At 34.3% G+C, this 23,310-nt stretch overlaps 1 protein-coding gene across 6 annotated transcripts in view; it reads right to left on the reverse strand.

Moving 5' to 3' along the window:
- Nucleotides 1-23,310, reverse strand: part of FXR1 (FMR1 autosomal homolog 1) — a 60,684-nt gene that overhangs the window by 2,613 nt on the left and 34,761 nt on the right. For 2 of the 6 annotated variants that reach the window (XM_019792907.2, XM_034662368.1), the window contains 8 exons: nucleotides 22,152-22,322; nucleotides 20,037-20,115; nucleotides 16,261-16,370; nucleotides 11,363-11,449; nucleotides 9,764-9,971; nucleotides 5,001-5,204; nucleotides 2,993-3,193; nucleotides 2,205-2,285 (listed from right to left, as the gene is read on the reverse strand). In XM_019792907.2, coding sequence (XP_019648466.1) covers nucleotides 2,205-2,285; nucleotides 2,993-3,193; nucleotides 5,001-5,204; nucleotides 9,764-9,971; nucleotides 11,363-11,449; nucleotides 16,261-16,370; nucleotides 20,037-20,115; nucleotides 22,152-22,322 — 1,141 coding nt within the window. The remainder of the gene's footprint in view (nucleotides 1-2,204; nucleotides 2,286-2,992; nucleotides 3,194-5,000; nucleotides 5,205-9,763; nucleotides 9,972-11,362; nucleotides 11,450-16,260; nucleotides 16,371-20,036; nucleotides 20,116-22,151; nucleotides 22,323-23,310) is intronic. The other 4 variants (XM_011216826.3, XM_011216828.3, XM_019792908.2 and 1 more) reach the window with 3 other exon arrangements.

Consider the following 23,310-nt stretch of genomic DNA (forward strand, 5'->3'; position numbering starts at 1 on the left):
TCATTTAAATCCACCCTTTATTTATAAATACATTTAGTAATAGTTTCCAAAACTGAAGAGAGGAATACTGTCAAATCCATTTCATTATTATATAGTCTACATACATGGTGGCAAAACCATTCTAGAAATGATTCTAGTTTGGGGAGCACCTTAATGAATTCATTCTGTTTCCACAGTTCAGACCTCAGTGACACCTGGAAGAACTCTGCTACTTGGAAACCATGCTGCACAAACATATTGCTAAATCTGAATATGTGACAATTCTTAGAACCCTTCATCCACTATGTACACTCATAGAATAATAAACTTTGATAAGGGTATCAACCAAATTAAGAGGCACTTAGCTGGAAAGGTAAAAACTTACCAGTGCCCCTCCCCAATAAAGGGAAGTACAACCAAAAACCACCTTAGGTGACTCAAAGCCTATTCAGAGCCAGTCCTTATAATACTAGCCACTTAAAAGGCCATTAAATATTAATAAATATAATATCTAGAAGAAAAATACAGCGATCTGTGCAGCATAATTTGGACTGTAGAATTTCCTCCTAAGGGGCCCAAGTAAATGAACTGGACACATTGTATAGTCACTTTCTAAGTATAATAAGCAATATTCACTGCTTAATTTACACTAAAGACAACAAATTTTGAGCAAATGAGAACAACTGAAATGATTGTGTATATAAGGGAATGTTGATATTTTTAGATGATCCTACTTTTCTACAAGTACTGGCAGGGGTAAGGAGAAAATGATGTGTCTGTTCCATCGATGTTATCTTGGGGGGCTTTTAAAAGATTTTAGGGGAAGAACAGGGAAGACAGGCTACGGAAGACAAGGATTACTAAACAGGAAAAGCAGCAATTCCAAAGAACGGTAAAACAGGAATAAATGCAAGTATGGAACAAATCATCAAATTACTGGACACCCCAAATTACTCAAGTTTCACTTAATACCATACAGAAATCTCTCTGCCTCTTCTTTAACACCACTATGTTTTTTATGTCCATTGACTTGGTAATAAAGCACCATCCACCACCTAGTTAACAAACTATGTTATTTACCCTATGGTTAAGCCCACAAAAATAGTTTGAATCTTCTTATTTATAAAGAGCGGCAAAAATTGTATTCACTGCCATGCCAACTTCAAACAATGTAAATATGACCTCTTAGTCTAAAGAACATTTCTAACACTACAGAGAGAGGGAAGAGAAGGGTAGACAGTAAGAAACACTTTCTGGAAACTTTCCATTTTTGACAATATTTAATTCCTTTTAAATTTACAACTATCTTTAAAACATGAATTTTTCTTCAAGAATGGGAACTAACACCTTTAACCAGTTTTCCCAAATGTCTCTACAACCACTAAACTTAAAATATTAAAGATACTTGAATTTACATTCTTTATTTGGGGAAAACACATCCAAGAATTTGCTTTGGAAAGAATGCAGAAATTGATTAGTTTAAAAGGGGTTTATTTTTGGTGCACACAATTTCTTCATTGTGAATATACACGTGATTCTCTGTATACAGGATATGGAATTATGTTCAAAATAATATAGACACAGCAAACAAGTTTCTTTGAAGTTACTAAAAATTATGACTACTTAAATTAACATTCTAAAACTAATAAGTACTATTAATCTGAATAGTTAGTAGGTGTAAGGGAAAAGGCATCACACTACAATAAACAAACAAAACATAACATGCATTCCTCTTATTAGAAAAAAGACACTTTCAAGTATTTTTCTCATTTATACTTTTTTTTTTTAACTGTGGGTATTAGAATTCCCACAAAAATGAGGTGCTGAATTCAGATATAGTAAGTGGCACCATGCAAAAGTTGCCCGGTTTTGCCAATCAACCTCAATCACAGTCTACAACACAGTCCCTGGGATGGCAGGCCCAAACTCAAGTATGAAAAATCTGCCAAGTGGACAAAATAATGGTCTTCTCAACAGTATTTCCATGTAAAAAAAAATTAAGACACAACATTAGTTCAATTAGACAGGTAAACATTTACGGAGTGAAGGAAGAATGCATTTTCTTAAGAGTAGTAGTCATATTAGTTGAGTAAACAATTGATGCAATGCACATCTTGAATGTATATGCACACGTGTACATGTAAGTACAATATATTTAGAAAGCAGACACATGACATTTTTTCATGCTTGTGACCTGGTGTTGTCAACAGGTCCACTCAAGTTACCTGGCTGTCTATCTTCTGCCTGACCCCTGAAACGACGCCTGCGGCTACGATTGCGTCGCTGGGGTTTTTTTTCACTATCATCTGTAATTGCAAAGTTTACCATGAACTATTCTGACAAAAACAAAAGGCAGAACAAAAAAACTTCTTTCCTTCAAAGATTTAAGAATGGGGAAAGAGAACTTTTTAATTCAACAAGGAAGATAAAACAACATACATTACTGAGACAGGAAAATAATTTTGTAGTTTTAAGCATTTCAAATAGATTAAAAATGGAATTATCATTTGGAAATTAAGAGGGTTTTAAACTCTCAACTGAACAAACTCAACAACTTAATTACCATCATTCAGGAATAAAGTCTTCCTTTCCAATACAATTTAGTTTTTTTAAGCAAAGTTAACAACACTTTAGCCCTTTGGGAGTTAACGCCTACTCAATATACATACCTTCACTTGTTTCATTTATAATAAATTTTAAAGAGGCAAGCTGAAAGCCCAATTTTGGTTTAGGAACAATAAGAGTATTAAGTGCCTTGCAGTTTGAATATTTATACTGATTTACTGGCATCAAAGGGCACTTTAATAAACCTTTCTGGTTTCAAATAATTTAGCTATACAAATCTGAGAACTAGACACTTCAGACAGACACAAAGCTATCTATCTTGTTTGAAGTAAACACCAAGAAGAATTCAATATGCGAATTGCATTATGTTTGGGGTTTTTTTTTTTTTTGAAAAAAGCGTCATACATTATTATACAATAATATATCTTTTCCCTAAGTGCTTACATACCTAGCCCATTTTCATTAACTGAAGCTGTATCAGATTCAGTCATCCCATCCATCAGAACAGCATCTTCATCAGTCCTTCGTCTACGAGACCGCCTACGACGGTTAGTACTGTGATGAGATTCGCTGGCATCAGTGTCTGCAGTCTGATCAGATTCTGTATTATCAAGTAAGCTGTATGGATTGCTGTCTGGATCTTTGAGCACTATATGCATGTCAGAGGCAAGAAATATTCGTTTAAGAGAGCTGCAGTTATTAGTAATGTTTTGATCTATATCTATTAATGATAAAGAAACTTCAATTCTCCCCCATACCCTGTATTCAAATGTTTTCTGTATCACTATTTTCCCTGGAAAATAACAAACATGAAAAACTTTAAATGGCAATGAAAAATTAAAGCAGAAAATGAGCAAATACCCTCAGCTTCCTACCATTTCTTGGACTTGTTTTGAAAATGTATTAGAAAATAATATATTTTTACATGCTATTTTTGATATTCACATTCTGAGCTAATCCTGCCCAGAGGCTAGAGAAATGAAAATGAAGAGAAATATTCAATTTTGTCCCCTTTATGGAGTTCAAGGTGCTGGCTGCTGCTTTGTGCTAATGTTAATGGACTATTACCAAATAACTCTCAAAACCTGCACTCCACGGCATAATAGAAATGTTACTGAACTGAAGCAACCAAAACAAGTCTACACAAAAAAAAGCAAACTAAAAAAAAGGTTCAAATTCTAACTGGTTATAGGAAAATACAGAAATGAATGTTGACTAGTACTCCCATCTCCAGAAACAGAGTAAAGGCAGGGTAAGGTGGGGTGAGGGTGGGAAAGGGAAAGTTTTAAGATATAATTCATAAGAAAAAAAATACCCATCTTACCTATGTGCATTTATTGCCTCCACCAACCAAATTATAGAAGAAATTCACCTAATCACGATTTTTCCTTTCTAAGTTTCCTTTGGTAACAGCTAGCAAGCTAGCATCTTTGCAAAAGACACTAAGTTTATCCATTAATCATAAGCACTAGGTAAAGTACATTTATTGCGCAATTCAGCATACTACAATTTTATAAACCTTGGTAACAGCAATGTAATGTAGTAAAATATAAAAACTATTTCCCTAAACGCCTATAAAACTAAACTTGGGGCTCAAAGAATATCACTGGAACTTGAGTACCTTTTTAAAAGCCCCTAAAATTGTGTGATTTGTTCCAGTTTTTTGTAGTTTGTAAACAAGTCTGCTATACATTTAATTATACGTAGGTATGTTCTATGACAATTAAAATACTATATAAACTTTCATAGGGCGTATAACATTAAGAGTGGCTTTCTTAAAGTGGTATACAATAAAAATATGTAAAGGTTATGCATCTCTGATATAATCTAGTCCACATACTGCTGACAATCCTCCCCCCTAGTCCATTATGCTAGGCAAAAACATTCTCGGAACGCCTATAAAAAGACATGAGTAAAAAGTTGCTTATGCACCTCAGTTCTCAGTCTTCTAAACAGCCTTCTTTACAACTCAATTCCTCAAACAGTAAAAAAAAAAAAAAAAAAAAAAAAAATTTAATTTCACAATTTTTCTCTGTTCCCAAAATAGTACACAGTGCAGCAAAAATTCTCCGTTAATTTTCAATATTAAGTATGTAAAGTAACTTAGATCTCTCTGTGCATTAGAATTTTCTGAGTCTGTCTGGCAAACAAATATATAACCCAAATATTCTAGGGAAAAAAAATTCTAATTACATAAGCCCCCAAAAAACTAGAGAGAGAAATCTTGGACCATCAAAACAGAGAATCAGCCAACCAAAATTTCTCTGACCTGAATATTCTGGCTAAACCTTCACTGAGAAACACTAGAGGGCTTCTCCTTATCTTGCCATATACTCCACTACTTTCCTCAGTGAGAAGACACTTCCCAAAATGGGTGGCCTTGGGAAATGAATTAACGTGTATAAAGTTATACTGTTCACAAAGTAAGGATTCTGACATAGTATATAAAAGACTACCAGAACTGATGGAGGATTTGCCACCACGTGGTCCACCACGACCTCGACCCCCTGAAACACTTCTCCCTCTTCCTCCTGGGCGTCTCCTGCTGTCACGCTGATGTCGGCTCTCCCGATCATCTTCTCCTGCCAATGACCAATCACTCAGCTCATCTTTACGCTCAGATTCTGTTTCAGAGGGGTTAGACAGCTCAGAGTTTGTACCTTGGGAAAGAGAACATAAGCCAATTAGATTCCTATTTTTTTAAAAAAGGAAAAAAAGGAGTGAAATCTTTCAAAATTACTTCCTACAAATCATTACGTTAATAACCCTAATTGGCTGATTCAAAGAAAGTTACATAAAAATTAAAATGAGCTGGAAATTTATTAATCACGTTAATATTAGACTAATAATACAGGATCTGCTAGTGGGAAATTAGAAATTGGTTTGGATGTGCAGAAATAGAGCCAATAAAATATTACAAAAAACACACAAGACATTACATATACAATATGCAAAACAGTTAATACAGGGAAATAGAAAAAAAAATTTTGCCCATTTTTGTTTTAAAAACAAATTAGTATAATAAAAATAACTGCAATCCAATACTTAAAACCAAATTTAATATTTAGAAAAACGAGTAGTTTAATTAGTATAGTGTACTTTACCACTATTTCATTGATTCTAGGAAGCACATTTTTTCACACTTTAACATCTCTGAAATCGCAATTTTTCTTATAACTGATGGTCTCTTATAAATTGGAAGTGCATTCTTAGTGCTGTACCTAAAATAATTATGTTTTACGAGCAATAGTGGCTTAAATTAGAATACACTATGTGAAATTACAGAACAAATTTTAAGAATGCTGAGAAGACAACTTTAACCTGACGAGAAAAATTCATGAGATTCTAAAGGTTGACAGACCAATTTTAAGGTTTCAATGACCTATTTTAATACTGACCTTTTAAAAATTTAAACACTGCAAATATTCTATAAAATACTTGCAGTATCATTACCATTATATCACGAAGTGCCAGATTTAGAGGACTCAATCACTACAATACTCACTCCCACTTCTATTCTTTAATTCTGGGATGCCACTTCCACCGCTCCTTTTTATCGTATGTCCAAATCGATCTCCTTCAGAGCCCAGTTCAATTTCTAGTTCCAGACCAACTTAACTTTTAAACAGACCTCACTTCTCCTTTTATTTCCTTAAAAGCAATATGAGTCTATCATGCAATGTTGGCATGTGTTCTTTTCCATTTTTTCTCCTTTGGGTTTACATCCCACTTGGTCTATGATATATTTAAATGGTAGAGCTCTTTCTTCTACCTCTAAATGCCCCCAGACACCTAACAATATGCATAACAATTCTGTCTTGATAAATGAATCTGTTGCATGATTTTGAAGTTCCTTTGCTTATCTCCTAAATAAAATGATTCTATAAACTACAAGTTCCCTACATTTTAACTCGTCATTTGATGATGAAAGTAAAACATAAGAACTCTTCAGATGTACAAAAGTAGATGTATTAAGGTAAATGAAGGAGCCTAACAACTTCCTTTCTCCTTTACAGATAATAATTCTTTTTTTTCCATGACCTTAAATATTGATGTAACCACTCAATTATATAATAATGGATTAAAACGTTGGAACTATCCTTGAGAAAAAACTATAGCCAAGTTTTTAGTATTCACACTTAAAAGTGCTTATTAGGATTGAGAATCCCACAAAAGAGAATCAATCTTCTAAACATTTATTTCTCCAAATAACAAAAAAATATACTAACTGATGTCATGGTTTATTAGAATAATGGCAATTTATCATTTCATCAAACATCTTTTGGAATGTGTAAGAATTTCTGAATTTACTGACAAGCCTATACATTGCCTGAAAACAATACCAAAATCTGAAGATAAGTGAATATCTCATTTTAAAAATTTTTACTTAAGTCCCTATTGAATTTTCTCCAGAAATACATCATAGTATTTAACTCAGTATCACAAGCAAGGAAATTCTTCCTAAACTTTAACCTTAATCTTGTATTCTAAATACTTAAAGGGGGTGGTCTAAAACATAAATGGATTTCAGTAGATAAGAGATATTAAAGTCAAAAAGAAAAAGGGCTAATGAACTGGCTAGTGCTCGGGCTTTAGTCATATTAAATAAAGCTTAAATGTTTCTGGGATGGCAAAAGGGACTTTGCAGATGTGACAGGTTAAGGATATTGAAGTGGGGAGATTATCATGGATTATCCAGGTGAGGCCAAACTCATCATATGAATCTCAGCTGCAGAGAACCAAAGAGATAGCAGAACTCTGCAGCTACTGGCTTTACAAGACTGAAAGAGGAAGTCCTACACAAAGGGGATGAAGATCGTCTCTAGAAGCTGGACATGTTACAGCATCAAGAAAGGACACACAGCCCTGCTGACACTTAATTTTAGCCCACTGAAGGTGCCTAGATGGCTCCGCTGGTTAAGCGACTGCCTTCAACTCAAGTCATAATCCTGGACTCCCAGGATAGAATCCCTGCATCAGGCTCCCTGCTCAGCAGGGAGTCTGCTTCTCCCTCTCACCGTTCCCCCTCTCAAGCCCTTTTCACTCTCTCTCTCTCAAATAAATAAATAAAATCTTAAAAAAAAAAACTTAGCCCACTGAGACTCATGTTTGACTTATGACCTAGGAAACTATAAGATAATAAATCTGTGTTAAGCCTTTAAGTTTGAGATTCGTTAAAGCATCAAAAGAAAACTAACACTACTAATCATACAAATGTACAACACTGAAATCACTGTACACCACTCTTTTAATTTTGTAAAATATTAAGTTCATGAATCCAAATAAATTTTTTAAATAGCTCTAAAAATGATTCATGAAACTAATCTGATTTTTAATGACTCCAACAAATAAAACCTGTTTTTAACAGAGTTGTAAATCAGATTTTCCCCTAACACTTCTAAAATCACTCCTGAAGATACTTCACATCCTTTCCAATGTTCATGTATGGTAAACTTAATAGCTAAAGTACCATATTTTATCAACTCCAACATGCCACCCATTTATTTTAAGACATATTTTGTGTGCCATTAAAGAAAATGTTGCCCATTAGCTTTAAAACATCATCCATTCTAAGGAACATACCAACTTCAGAGACATTATGAGCAAATGTTTCTTATACAACTTATATATTATCACCTAAATATCCTGATATTAAGTAGGTAAGAGAATATCTATAACCAAATTCAAATGTTTTTTCTCTCAAGCCCACTTAAATTCAATAGCTATTTCAAGAAATGCAATGCTACTACCAGTCTGCAAAGTTTCAGAGCTAAGAGTGCCATCTACTGAACAACTTGCATAACTTTTCTTCAATCCAGATGATATTCCTCTAACACTCATAAAAACTTACTAACTCATAAAAATTTTGTCAACAAAGGCATTTTGCAAAAGACTGGCCTCATCAGTTAGCTGGCTTCCCACAGAGACTTATAAAAGTCTTCAACTAATTCATCATCCTATCATCCAAAAAGTCAAATCTGATTATCTGTACTAGTAATTTGTGCCTCCAGAATCATTCAATATAATTTCTCTTTAATTAATGGTTAATTGTCCTTTGTAGTAAATGTATTTTCAGGAAATACAGTAGTACTTCACAATTTTCTGCCCTTCCTATGCTAAACATTCACTTTACTAGAATTTTGCTTTTCAAGTTCCAATAGTTAACTTTAAATAAAAACTATCAAGAAATGAGAACGTGGAAAAATATGAAAGGGAAGGGATAATTAACCTTTCACAGCTCTACAACAAACGAAAGGATAAATTTAACATAATTCTGGCATTGTTAGATGATCCTTCAAACATGAAATCTGCACACTGTAAACTTTTATGTTTATCCATTCTCCCTAAATGCCTTCTATTTTGGAAAAGGCTTATGAATTATTCTTCTAAAGCAGTTAGTTAGGGTGAGCACAGAGGAATGGAGAAAAGAGAAGGAAAAAGAAAGGGAAGAGAACAAGGGAAGACAAAAATCAGGTCACTGCTAAGATCCAAGTCCAAATGGAGAAAAATGGAACAACTCCAAAGCTGAAGAAGAATAAGTGAAAACTTAGGATTAGAAAATTGCTGACCACCACCATCCACTGGCCCCTTCCTACACAGGTTAGGGCCCCATCCTCACACTGAAATACACGATGAAATAAATGATGATCATTTATAAAATGTTAATTTGGTTCTAGCTTTTTTAAAAGCCCTCATTTTAGGGAAATGTTATTTCATAAAATAATTCCAGATGTGAGATATTTATATTCAGAACTGCCAAGTGAGCCAATAAAGTGTATTTTATAAAGCTAGTACAGATGTACTATACACAACCTTGGCACACTGACTGGCATTATTTTTCATTTTTATCTTTCCTAGAGAGTAGGCAAAGATGTTTTCTAGCAGTATCATCACCATTACTAGGTTTTGATATGTATACATTTTTGTTTACAAATATGTATATACAAATGCCACCTACCTTTATTCTAAACATTTAGAATAAACATGATCATGAACTGCCAACTTAACAAAACCATGTTTGATCTCATTACATAGCTGCTGGAGCATCATATACCTTTTACTGTCATTAATGTAAAGTATGCCTTCACTAACATAGACATAGCTCAAAATTATCTCCTGCCCCCAAAGCCAGGACAGAGCAATGAACTAAATAATATTAAGCAAAAAGTTTTGAAGTGCCTAAACTAAAATGACTAACAAAAAAAAATTGTTTTTTTACCATAACCGGAGGTGTAATTAGGGCCCCGACGACCTCTGCCTCTTCCACTATAAGACCTAGAACCTTGTACAGAAGAGACGGTACTTTCATCAGTGGCATATCCTTTTTCTTTTTCAGGCCCTCTGGTGGAAGAAGGTCTGAAACCCATACCAATCTGTCGAAGCTGTTCATCAATCTGTAGGCGTTCCATTCTTAGCTGTTCTACTTCCTATAAGCCAAACAAAAAAGGATAAATATTCTATGTTGTACCATTTTTACCTTCTTAAAGCGTACAGTTAAAGCTATACACCCTATCAATGAAAGCTGTGCTCTTGGCCAATTATTTAGTAAAATACAACTGTGTACCTAGTAAATACAATTCACAATATCATTTGCTCACTCAGTTCACTGAACATTTATTTACTCAATACCTTAGTGAGCACCAAGTTTGCTTAGTGCTACAAGCATACAAAATAGAAAAAAACAAGGACTCTCCACCTTCAAGGGTATGTTTAACAGACAAGCATTAAAATAAACTATCTGTTGGTGCTTACAAGGCAAAATAAATGTTTCTTATGCTAGAGCAATAGTCACAGTTTTAGTTCCTGGCACTAAGAATGAATGAATGAACAAACGATCTGTTTGTTAAATAGCAAATAATTACACAATATTACCAGACTCAGCCCTCAAAGAATTAAAACTCTAATAAGTGAGATACAGGTGCCATGTATTAGAGGAACTATTAACCTACTTTTCCATCAAAACGGTGACACCTGAGTTGTAGCCTAGATGAACTAGGAGACTTGGGCATTCAGAAACCAAGGTCATTACAGAATGTGAAGGTAAGGTGACCAGACAAAGCTCCTGGCTAACTAACAGTAGTAGAGTACTGGAAGATAAAGCATGGGCTTTAAAGTGCCAGACTTAATTGAGATTTATAAACATGAGTTTTAAAAGAATGACATCATCATGTGTGCTTTCAAAATATTAACATAAAAGCAATGATATGAGTGACTAAAAGGAAAACCTACTAGAGACAGAGCTGTTGAGGGTATTAGAAGAGCAACTTAGTAATAAAAGATAAAGTAGAAAATGACAATTGCAACTTTTAATAATTTATGGGCCATTTCTTTATTAAAATCTTTGCTCTTTATTTATCAACTCGAATAGTTTATCTGAAAAACAATGGTTAAGAATTATCAAACGATGTCTATGGGGTATCACCTCTGATTCAAATACCACTATTACCAAGAAAGCCCATCTTACTCCCTGCCCTATTTGCATTTAAAACATCAAGGTAAAAACACATGGTTTCAGTATAGCACATGTATATACATAAGGTGGTGACAGTCAAATTACAGGAACACAAGTGTGGCCATTTCTTAAACAGTAAGGAAAGAATATAAAAGTTCAGAGAAAAAGAGAAACAATGTGCATAAGGCCAATCATTTTATTACAGCAACAGACCTTTTACTCCTAACGTCTCATGTAGGAAAACAGGGTAAATCTGAAGCTGAATCAACAAAAATATTTAATGATTTGAAATTTAATATGAATATAAAATTGATGTAATTTGAAGTTGAACATATGAAACAATATGAATGTGAATTGTATACAAACCTTTAGATAAGCAATATGATACTCTAAAAGAACTTGCACATTTCCGATGCTTTCTTTAGTGCCAACAAATACAAATGGAACCATACCCTGTAAGAAAACACAGCATCCTCAGTAGTTCATATTTTAACAAAGTTCTAACCTAAATTTCACATACCAATATATAATTTGGAAAACTTTTCTAAAACACAGTGATTTACATCTACTAAAATTCAAAATTTAAACACTGAGGTTTTCAAAAACTCATTGTATTTGCCCTACAGTTTAAGTATGCTAAAAATTTAAATTACTTTTATATCAGATTTTCTAATTTATTTTTTTTCTTTAAAGATTTTATTTATTTATTTGACAGAGAGAAAGGCAGTGAGAGAGGGAACACAAGCAGGGGAGTGGGAGAGGGAGAAGCAGGCTTTCCGCTGGGCAGGGAGCCCGATGCAGGGCTCGATCCCAGAACGCCAGGATCATAACCTGAGCTGAAGGCAGACGCCTAACGACTGAGCCACCAGGTGCCCCAGATTTTCTAATTTCTAATTCAGTCTTTCTCCATATATAAACCACCTTTAAAAGAAATTTTCCTTCCAACTGGTATAAATTTATAGACCAGACAGATCACATTGGTAAATGATAGCTTTAAAAAGGTAAAGCACATTGGGTACGTTATCCCTAATACGTGCTCACATAACAAAACTGTCAACGTTGTGCATTGGACGCAGTGCTTCCTGACCATTAACAGAAGTGTCACGTACAGAGTACAAACATTTACGCAATGTAAAATAAAGGAATTACTGATATGGGCAAATATTTAGTCACCAATATTAAAGCAAATCAAAGGATTCACTTTGTTGAATTTACAAAGAAACACACTTCTAGCTTCTTACTGGCTAAGGAAAAATTAGTAAAGCATAAATAAACTCCCCCAGTTTCAGTGTCTCTCATTTTCTTGATTCTACAGGTGAGTTCCTAACAGCTCTTTAAACAGATAGGCTTGGGGCTCCTGGGTGGCTCAGTCGTTAAGGGTCTGCCTTCGGCTCAGGGCATGATCCCAGGGTCCTGGGATCGAGCCCCGCATCAGGCTCCCTGCTCCACTGAGAGCCTGTTTCTTCCTCTTCCACTCCCCCTGTTTGTGTTCCCTCTCTCGCTGGCTGTCTCTCTCTGTCAAATAAATAAATAAAATCTTAAAAAAAAGAATAAATAAAATAAACAGATTGGCTTAAGAGGGCATGAAAAAAAGGCTATAACTTAAGCTTAGGAAGTAAGAAGTCTTGCCCCTAACCTCAGGAATTCATGGGCAGATAACCAAGAATGCAAAGTGAATAAAAGATGGAAGAGGGGTGAAAAAAAGATCTAAAATATTTTAAGCACATACCGTATTTCTAGAAGTATATTATTCTACACCTGCATCTTATTTAATATTCATTAAAAACTTTAAGAAATACTCCAATTTCAGTTGAGAAAGCAATTTGCCCAAAGTCATACAGTTAGCAAATGAGCCAGCCAATTGTATATCCAGTTACCTAATTCCAAGTAACAACCACTTATTACATGCCCAAATCTACACTAATGAAAAAGGATAAGTAAAACAAAGTCCGTATTCTACAGGCAATCACAGTTTCAGAAAAGATACTAAACATTCCTGCAATAATCCTACTGCAAAGCATTAGTGGTATCAATGAAAAATACAGGAATATTAAGTAGAATGTGGATTATGCCACCCCAGATGTGGAAACTTAGGGGAACTCCTAAGAATATTATTAAAGTAAAAAAGTAAATGTTAAAAACAAATAGAATTTTACCAAGTAGGTAAAGGGAAAGTCATTCCAAACAGATGATCTGCAAGGAATATAGAGATACACAATGCCCTGAACCTGAATTTGAGATGCTATCACCAATAGTTACCTCCAAAGAAAAGGACAGGTAAGAACACAACCTTAAAGACACATGTTTTACAAAATATTTTAATGGCTACTATAGAGCCATAATAAAAAATCTTAAGAGTAAATGATTAATACTGAATATACAAATTCGTTTCTAAGAGTCATTTCAGTGAAATTTCTAGATTTTTTAAAAATGCTAATAACTGATTTCTTATATTTAGTAGATTGCACTGATACTACCAACTAGCACTTGGGAAAAATAAAGAAGGATCACTGCTTCCTAATACCTTACACCCGCCCCCGAAAAAAATTCCCACTGGAGTGAAAAATTTACACACTTTTTAAAAACCTGGAGAATGAAATATAAATGGGATCTTTAAACGATCTACATGTAGGAAAGATCTTGCCAAGCAGGACACAAAATGAAAAAGTCTTAAGTCATAAAGCAAAACTCTTAAAAAAAAAAAAAATACCAACAACATACAAAATTTATATTGGGGAAATAATTAAGGAAAAAGTATTTGCTACAAATATAAAAAGACAAGACTAACTTCCTTAAAATGCACAAGTTCTAACTACTTAGTAATAAAGGCAAAAAATATACAGAAGACAAGCTGCTTAACAGAAAAATTAAAATGTCTTTTAAGCATATGGAGAGATAGCATATACGCCTTCTGGAATGGCACTAATTAAAAGTTTGATAGAACTCTGTATTGGCAAGTATGTGGAAAACGGACCCATTTCCAACACTGGTGGAAAGACTGTGTGGGAAAACTAAGATCTAAAAATTTAAATGCCTTTTACCCTTTGATCTAAAAAACCCACTTTGCTGCAACACTTCTCAGTAGCAAAACAAAGACATGAAAAGACAACCAACAACAGTCTAAAATCTATTAGACACAATGGAGAGAGGAGAGATACAGACAGGACATTTACTGTTCACACTATACCCTTCTGTGCTATTCTAACTTTTACATAAGTGTATTTTTTTTTTTACAGTGAAAAACTCAAATCCAGTCTTAAAAACGGATTGAAAATACTGAGCAAGCATCTAACTCTGTACACTTCATTGGGCTAGAGAAAAACACAGAATATGGGAAATCAGACTTTATTTCTTGATTTCAGAGTTCATAATGTGGCTTGGTGCGATAACAAAAAATATACCGCTGAGAGAAAATCATTAAATACGCAACTACATAGACAGTAATTCCTATGATACACAGGTGGGAAAGGTCGTCTCAGGCTAAAGGTGGGTCACCAAAGACCAGTAAACAAGTTATAAAGAGTCTGTCAGGGGATTTAGACAGCTTAAATTATGAAATGGTGGCCCCAAATAAGCAAATACCAACCTTCAAATTTGTTTTAACATTCAACGTTCCGAAAATTTTTTAATTTTGTATATTATTACAGGTTTCCAGCTTCTCTGAATATCAAAAGATATAGCAACCAGATTAAAGCTAAGCAGCATCTGCTTCTTTAATAGAAAGAGACCATGTACCCTCATGTCCCTGTCTTGTATATTCCAACCTGCTTCATCATTTAGTATCTGCTTGGTTTCCATAAGCATTTAAATTTCTTAACCCTGGCACAGAAATGGGGGTAACAATAACTAAAACTACAAATAGTAAAGTACAATAAAGTTCTTATTTATGAAGACAGACTTAGAAGAATTAGCTTTGCAACAAGATGTTAAATACTGGAAAGCAATTAGGGATAAATCAAGCTAAGAGAAGAGCAGTTACTTGTATCAAGCAAGCTAAGAAATTTATAGTTGACTCAGGTAATGGTCCTGACCAATAAACATCCTGATATCCAGGCCAATTTTATGGAGTGGTTGTATACCAAATGGATCAACATTCTTTTATACATTAAAATTAAGGGGTATAAAGGGGGAAAGTGTGAATTTTAATGACACCTTGATTTTAATCCTCCTCTCAAAGGCAAAGGGAGGGAGAGTTGCTTAAAAGTAAAGGTTATTTGAGATTTATAGCAATTTTGGAAGCAGTGCAGGATGAAAGCAATCTCAGCCACAAATACTCATTTCTATAATACTAAGTCATGTGCTTTTTGTTTTTTTGCCTCTACATTTTAATTAAAAGGAATAAAGGAAGAGGCTCTTTAACAGGCATCTTTACAACATCCAATACTTGATGTGAGGTTATCTGAGCTAATCTGACTACAGTTTTCTTTTGTTCTTTTAAAGAAGACACATTCTTTCCAAGAGGCTAAAGAGCTCTCCAAGCAATAATCTATTGTGCAAAACTGAAGCTGTTTCCTGAGGGATAATTTGGGAGAAAATCCTTGCCTTATATTCATTCGAATGCAGGCATACAAAGTTTAAGCCACTGCAGCCACCAAAGTAAGAGATCCTTAAAGTTATGTATGAGGAGTAAAGAACTGCATTGTAGACTAAACATGAACATGTGAGAAGGGATGGAGAAAGAAATTTCAGAAAGTTCATGTCATAATTAATAGCAATATAAAGGTTAAAGACTTCAAATAAGAAATGATTGGTGTTTTCAGATTCTAAAAAAGATTAAGTACACGGTTATTTACTAAGAATTCCTTTATAACAAGCTGTTTTGTTAAGTACAAAAAGAACTTAACAAATTCTCAAACTGAAACCATTTTACCAAAAATTGGCTTTTTACTAAGTACTGAGAAACTAACCAAGATCCCAAGGCCCACAATTGAAAGATGACTGTTTTCTTAAAAGCATGGAAAGCAATAGTGTGAGGGGAAAAAAACTTTTTAAAAAAGAAAAAAAAATCCACTGCCTCAGACTGTAAGTAGTTCATTAGATACAACTCACCAAAATGATTTCCAAAACAGAAAACAATATAAATCAGCCAGGAACAGAACACGTTTTTTTTTGTTGTTTTTTTTTTAAAAAAGAAAACAAAAGAAAGAAAAAGAAAGAAAGAAAAGAGAGAGAGAGAAAGAAAGAAAGAAAGAAAGAAAGAAAGAAAGAAAGAAAGAAAGAAGAAAGAAAGAGAAAATAAATTAAATTACATTTTAAATACTTACATCTTCTCTAGGTAGTTTATTTTCATTGTCTCCTTCAATTCTCACCCGAACCACACCAGATTTGTCCACTATTTCCTGAATAACTTTGCCATTTTTTCCAATTACTTTTCCTTTAATAAGAGAAAAAAATATAACATTAAGTTAAAATCAATACTGCTATCCTTCCAACACCAGCCCAAATAATTTGACTTGCTATCAAATTAAAAAACCAAGCAAAGTTCCATCTTTTCACTCTCAATATATTCACCCTGAAGACTACCGGAGGAATTTTATCCTTGTTCTTAAACTTCCTTTTCTTCAGAATGCCTAAGGCCATTATTCCCTAGGATTGACAATGCTGCTCACATGTAAGTCATTTTCCAAGTCCAAGACATTTTTTAAAGTGCTCTACATGGTTTCTGTATTTTTAAAATATCAATACAACCCATTCCAAAACTTTGGACATATAAATAAAGGCCAAAGAAACACTTATTTTGGCATTAATCATACCAATCTGTTTTCTTAAGTTAACAAATTCAATCTTGCTTTCATATTCAAGTTGCTATTTGTCCAAAACACACTTATAACTTGAAGATACTTTTAAAATGAATACTCTCTCTTCAATGAAATAAAATGTTTGCACTGAACATTTTTACCAAGTTTTTAAGTACTTCACAGCTATACAAATACATATAGTATATATATGGTATGCTGTCTTCCTAGATATGAAATACGATACATTGACATAAAATCCAAATTATTTACTTTCTCCACACTTAACATTTAAGTGTGTCAAACAACAGTTATTGAGTATCCAAAAAAGAGAAACTAAAAGAGGGGTAGGAAATTCTCTTCCCCTTAGGAACTTCTTCTTACAAAGATAGTAAACACATAAAATAGCAAAGCAGTACTAGATGGTGTTACCTGGTAACAGAAGTAAATACTCAGGTAACCTTCCCTGTATGAAACAAACATATCCCTTATAAAGGATATTAAGTCCAAATTCCTCATTCTTTTTTAACTAAGTCAGCAACCTATTCCCAGAATAAATTAATTTCGGTTGAAAGGGGTTAAAATGGATGTTATTCCTATCACTTGCTTGACAAAACAGTTTCCATTAAAGAATAAATAAGGGAACAACAGCAAGAGTAAATGGGTCAATACAGCAAAGACACCATTACAGGATTTTCTATCCCTATTCTCAAACCTCCTTCCCCATTAATAACCCTGTTTAAAAGCAGCACAATTGAACAGGTAAAAAAAAAAAAAATAGAGGACAGGGAATTCACATGATGTAGGTCTTCTCTGAGCAGCCCTAGCAGCAGTATATAAAAGCAACCTTCACTGTTAACATAGTGAAGCTCAAGCAGCAACTCCATCCTTGACCCTGCTAAAAATAAGCAAATGTCTTTTCGAAAAAACAAAAATCAGACTGATATTATCATAATCCCTCCCCCAGAATCTTGGCCGCTTCCTTCTATGAACTATACCAGCGGTGAGTGTACATCCATCACCCTTCTGGGGTCTGTGGCAGGGACCTACCTGAAAGTTTTATTTAGTCCCACCAGAGACCGTCAATATTTTAACTGATCATTTCCATTAAATTCCAAAGCATATTGACAAACTGAAGCAGACCTGTAGTATAAATTGAGCACTGAGCATAAATGCTGAAGGGACAGAGTAAAGAAGTGATTAAGGAAGGCTTCCAGGAGGTAAAAAATTTCAATTCATTTTTAAATCAATGTTCACATAATATTTTTCTTTTGACTTAGGAGGCGTGGGAAGAGTCAGGGTCTAGAACTCTTAGAACCTGAATGTGTAAAAGAATTCTCTTGAACTTACCCACCAAGTAGTCCTCATTCCCTTTTACTCCTCTGTCCACTTTTTTCTTTTTCACTTGGACTAAGAATGTACTATTTTTTCAAAAGACTGCTTCACCCATAAAACATTTTGGAGGGAAATGTAGTATTATTATATACAACAACCAAGAAATCATTACACTACCTCTGAGTATTTCACCAATATTTCACCAACATATAATAGTTGCTGCTCATGTATATTTTCCAAAGAGTCCCAAATAACCCACTCACCAAAGCAAACCAAGACAGAGTACAGGAAAAAAGAGACATGACAAGTACTCACATCAATGCACAGATAAATGAATAAAAAGAAGAACCAGAGAACTACAAACATATCCAACTTCCTTATTTCTAAAATATGAGGAATTTTTACTCAAAATTAACACTACCACGAACTCTGTAAGACCAAGGCCATCTTCTATAGAATTGTTGGGTTGGAAAGAACCCCGATTTCCTTTCACACCCTCATCTCCAAATCAGTTTTACAAGTGAAGAAACCTAAGTTAAATTATGTTCTGTAAAGCAGCAACCACAATGTTAGTACCAACAGGTGTCAATAACTGAGATTTAAAGAAAATGACGGATTCATTTTCAAAAACAGCTTGTCAAAGGTGATTTCATTTGACAATGACATTTGATAATACGCAGTATCTTAATGTTTGTTAGAATTATACAAAAATTCTTCAAGCTTATACTCAATTTAACATCTCTCCAGCAGTTCAATCTACAGTGAGCAAGAAAGAAGAAAATGGAGCTTACTTATCTGGCAGTATGTCATACCTATCCAAATGCTTGGGCAAAGTTAAGAGGCAAACTAATAGCTGAAAACCAAGAAACTGTCCAAGTTCTTGTGCTGTATATTATTGTCCCAGAGTATACTAACTTGTTACTGGTCAAAACAAACATCTTTTTAAAGTGGAAGTTTTGGGTTTTCTATAATGTTTTTTTTAAACAGGATTTGACAAATAGAGCACCTATAGCAAAAAATCATTTCCAAAAGGCAAAACAGGCCTAATTATATATAAATGGGAGCCCAAGATGCACTGTTTCAAAAGGTCAAGAAACTCATGAGACACAGCAGTGGACAAAAACTCAAGCCCCTCCTCCGAAATGTCTCTGCTTTATGTTAATGCTTACTTTTACATTAAAGGTTTAGGATAATCACAGAGTATTTACTTAATACATGACCAAAATTTTTCCATTTGTCTCAAATAGCATATAAAAGGACAGATTACACCGACGTAGAGAATATTAATAACAAAGCTATTAAACAACTCAACCCAAGCTATAAAGCTCCTTTAACTACAGCTTCAAACTCAAAATTCTGTCACTTAACCTATAGCCCATGGGTTAATTTCCGTTAGTGGTGTCAGAAACTTGATAGTGAAACCTCCCCTCCTATCATCATCACCATCCTTCTCTCCTGCCCTTGACTTCTTACCTTATTCTATACCTCTGCAACAACCAATTATTATTTATTCTGGGTCTACTGTGTAGAAGTTTATTACCCTATTGTTAGTCCACTCTTACTTTTTCTTCTGCAGTAAACAAAAGAAAAAAAATATCACAAAACACCTTCTCAAAAAATACTACGACAACTCTGATGGACATACGAGGGACAAAAAGACATTAAGGGAATAAGAAGAGCAAGCCCAAGGGGTGAAATGGCTTTCAAAAAACGTAATGACAAACTGTTATAAAAATCATGGGTCTTATTAGTGAGTCACCCTGTACAGAAGGAAATATCTTTACTTTTTACTACAATAATAATCAGATACAAGTCACATACTACATTACTAAAAAATGAAAACAAGTACGGCTATCAAATGCTCCACGTAACTATAAATAAGATATGGTATCGGACAAGATTAAATTTCAATTAAATTGCTGTATAATTAATAACATTTAACTTATTTAACATTTAGTAGAAATACCTACCAACAAGATTCCTAGGAACCTGAATAAAATCCTCCACAAATTCCAAGAAACCTCTAGCCTTTTTTACAGCATCGGCACTCTACAGAAGGAGAAAATAAAAGTAATATATAACCCTGAAGAAAACTCCAGTCCAAAAACACAAGCCACACACGCGCGCAAACACACACACACAAGAAATGAGAAATTCTGAATTATTATGCTCTAGTACAAGATTCTGCTCAGTCCACTAAAGTGACATTTCAAGTCAAGTAATTCATGAAGTACTTAAAAAAAAAAGAATTATTAAAAGGCTAGGGAAAAAACATACTACTAGAACATGTCTAAAGGAAGGGGGGGGACCCTAAGTTGAGAAAATACCAAGAATTTAGCTTACTTACGTTAGCCAAATTTTAACCCAATCCTAAATATTTAGTTCATAGTCCCAGGTTAAATTTCTCTAGTTGAATGTTAAATACAAATTATTCATATTGTCTACACTGTCCGCAATTGTTTTTTCATTCTCAACATAAAATTATTTTAAAAGCTGTTTTTGTGGAGATGCATTATTTTTTGAAGTACCTATCATTAACATCATTAAAATTCCTAACTTCTAATGGTTATAATTTTAAAAGACTGAAAGACTGGGGAAGGGAGCCTCTCTACCAGGAATCTGTAGTTCTCAGGAAGTTACCTTCCACTTTCACTGTTTGTTCTTTTATAATGACAGATGAAGTGTATTGTGTGCTCGCCATATAACACAAAAAAATTTTTCAGTGTATTTAATCCTCACAGACTATAACGTAAGCACTACTATTTTCATTTTAAAATGAGGAAAATTATGCAGGGAAGTTAAGTAACTTTCTCCAAAGCTCACTCTCAAGTGGCAGAGACATTTTCAATCCAGGCAGTGTGGCTCCAAAGCCTTTTGTCTTAACTACTGTATACTGACCACTTCTAAAGGTTTCAGAAATAAAATTAAAAAAAAAAAAAAAAATCAGGCTTCTAGTCACATTCACTATATGACCCAGCTTTTCATGGGAAGAATTACATATGAAAAGTCAAAACTGGGTGCCCGGGTGGCTCAGTCAGTTAAGTGTTGGCCTTCAGCTCAGGTCATGATCCCAGTGTCCTAGGATAGACTGGGCTCCCTGCTCAGTAGGGAGTCTGCTTGCCCTTCTCCACCTGCCCCTCCCCCCTTCACTTGTGCTCTTTAACTCACACGCACACACTAATAAATAGTTTTATTTAAAGTTGTTTTTATTGGGGCGCCTGGGTGGCTGAGTCATGAAGCATCTGCCTTTGGCTCAGGGCGGGATCCCAGGGTACTGGGATCGAGCTTCACATCAGGCTCCCTGCTCCACTGGGAGCCTGCTTCTTCCTCTCCCACTCCCCCTGCTGGTGATCCCTCTCTCGCTGGCTGGCTGTCAAATAAATATATAAAATCTTAAAAAAATAAATAAATAAAGTTGTTTTTATTTATTTGATGGAAAGAGAGAGGGAGAGCACAGGAAGAGAGTGAAAAGGAGAAGCAGACCCTGCCAAGCAGAGAGCCCAAGGCGGGACTTGATCCCAGGAGCCACCCAGGCACCCCTCTAATAGATATCTTTAAAAAAAAAAAAAGAAAAGAAAAAAGTCAAGACTCGAAATCATCACCCCAAAAACCTCATCCATTTATTCTCATGTAAGGCACGGTCTTGGTGAAAAGTCTGAATTATTTTTCAGATTTGTTATTTTCCAGTCCACACAAATGTCACAATTAGCCAGTGACAAAATATTATCCAAATTCAAGCTCTTCAAAAGCTCCTCAATTATATGCTATTTACAACTACCAGTGCCTGACACACTAAGCACTCAAAAAAAGCAAATTATTTGTAATGCACATAAAACTGAGTTACAATCCGAAGCAGTTGGTTAAACTTCTGAGAACAGTACACATTAAATACTCAATCTTTTATTGCCCCAATATTATCTTCAATCCACCTGCATATATGTAATGGTTACTGGGGTTGACTGATTAAAACTATTTTACTGGGAAATTGAAATTCCAAATAATACATGATCAAACAATAGTTAATAAAGTTACTGCAAAAAAACTTTTTTAAATAAAGTTACTGAGATGAGGGACAGACAACTTACCTCTCCATAGATTCTAAATGTTCCAGTATCTTCATCTAGCTCAATAGCTGTAACTCCAGGAACCTTCCTAGCTTGCTGTATGTTACTACCATGTGTTCCTATTGCCAGGCCCATCAAATCTTCTCTCACAACAAATTCCTCATGAAAAGCTGCTGCAAGTTGTTTTGTGCACTAGTAAAAGAGATAAATTAGAATTTATATTACAAAAGATCAAAAACAAAAACTTTTTCATATACCCATGTTTCTAGAGTAGCCAAATTTATAGAAACAAAAAGAAGAATGGTGATTGCCTGAAGTGGGGAGAGGGTGGGAGTTTTGGGAAGTTGCTGTCTTACGGATATACTTTCAGTTTTGCAAAATGAAAAGTTCTGGAAATTGGTTGATTAACAACATGAACAGATAACACTACTGAACTGCATACTTAAAAATGATTAAGCGGTAAATTTTATGTTGTATTTTACCATAATTTAAAAAAAAAACAAAATTAAGAAAAAATAAAGGATACTCATTTGGGATCATATAATAGAAGGAGAAAAAAGTATGATAAGGTCTATTTAATCATGATCAGAGAAAACAGTTAATTCTAAAACAATTTTCTGGAATTACTGATACAAGGAATTCACCAATTCAGATGATTCATTTCTTAAAACTCACTTATGATATACCCCTTGTTTGGAACTTTTTAAATTAGTAACGGTACTTGCAAATTTGTCCTAAAGATAAACATACCTCAATTTCTCTTAAGATCTGAATGTGGTGCATTGGGGGGGGGGGGTTGTCTCCTAATAGTGTGGCAATGAAGAATAGGAGAAAACAGAGGAGTATCTTAGAATGGGACAGAAAAGCAACAATAGGCTCTTTTTTAAAACGTACATGCTATGTGTCTTCCTCTCATGTAAGATTATAGTGAACTAATTAACTAATGGAAGTGTGCTGTGAATGACAGCTGACAGGGTAGTAAAAAAAGGTTAAGGACAGAGTAAAGAAAAACTAGCAATACAGTTTTACTGGATACTCCTAATGAGTTTCTAAGTTCTTCGGCACCTGTTACTAAGTCCTAACAAAAAACTCAACAGGCATTGAGCAAACGAAGGCTGTCCGGGGGAAATGACAGACAAAAATAAGTTCTAAGGGCACAATAACTCCTGGTATTAGCCAC

The sequence above is a fragment of the Ailuropoda melanoleuca genome, chromosome 1 (assembly GCF_002007445.2).
Source record: "Ailuropoda melanoleuca isolate Jingjing chromosome 1, ASM200744v2, whole genome shotgun sequence".
Taxonomy (NCBI): domain Eukaryota; kingdom Metazoa; phylum Chordata; class Mammalia; order Carnivora; family Ursidae; genus Ailuropoda; species Ailuropoda melanoleuca.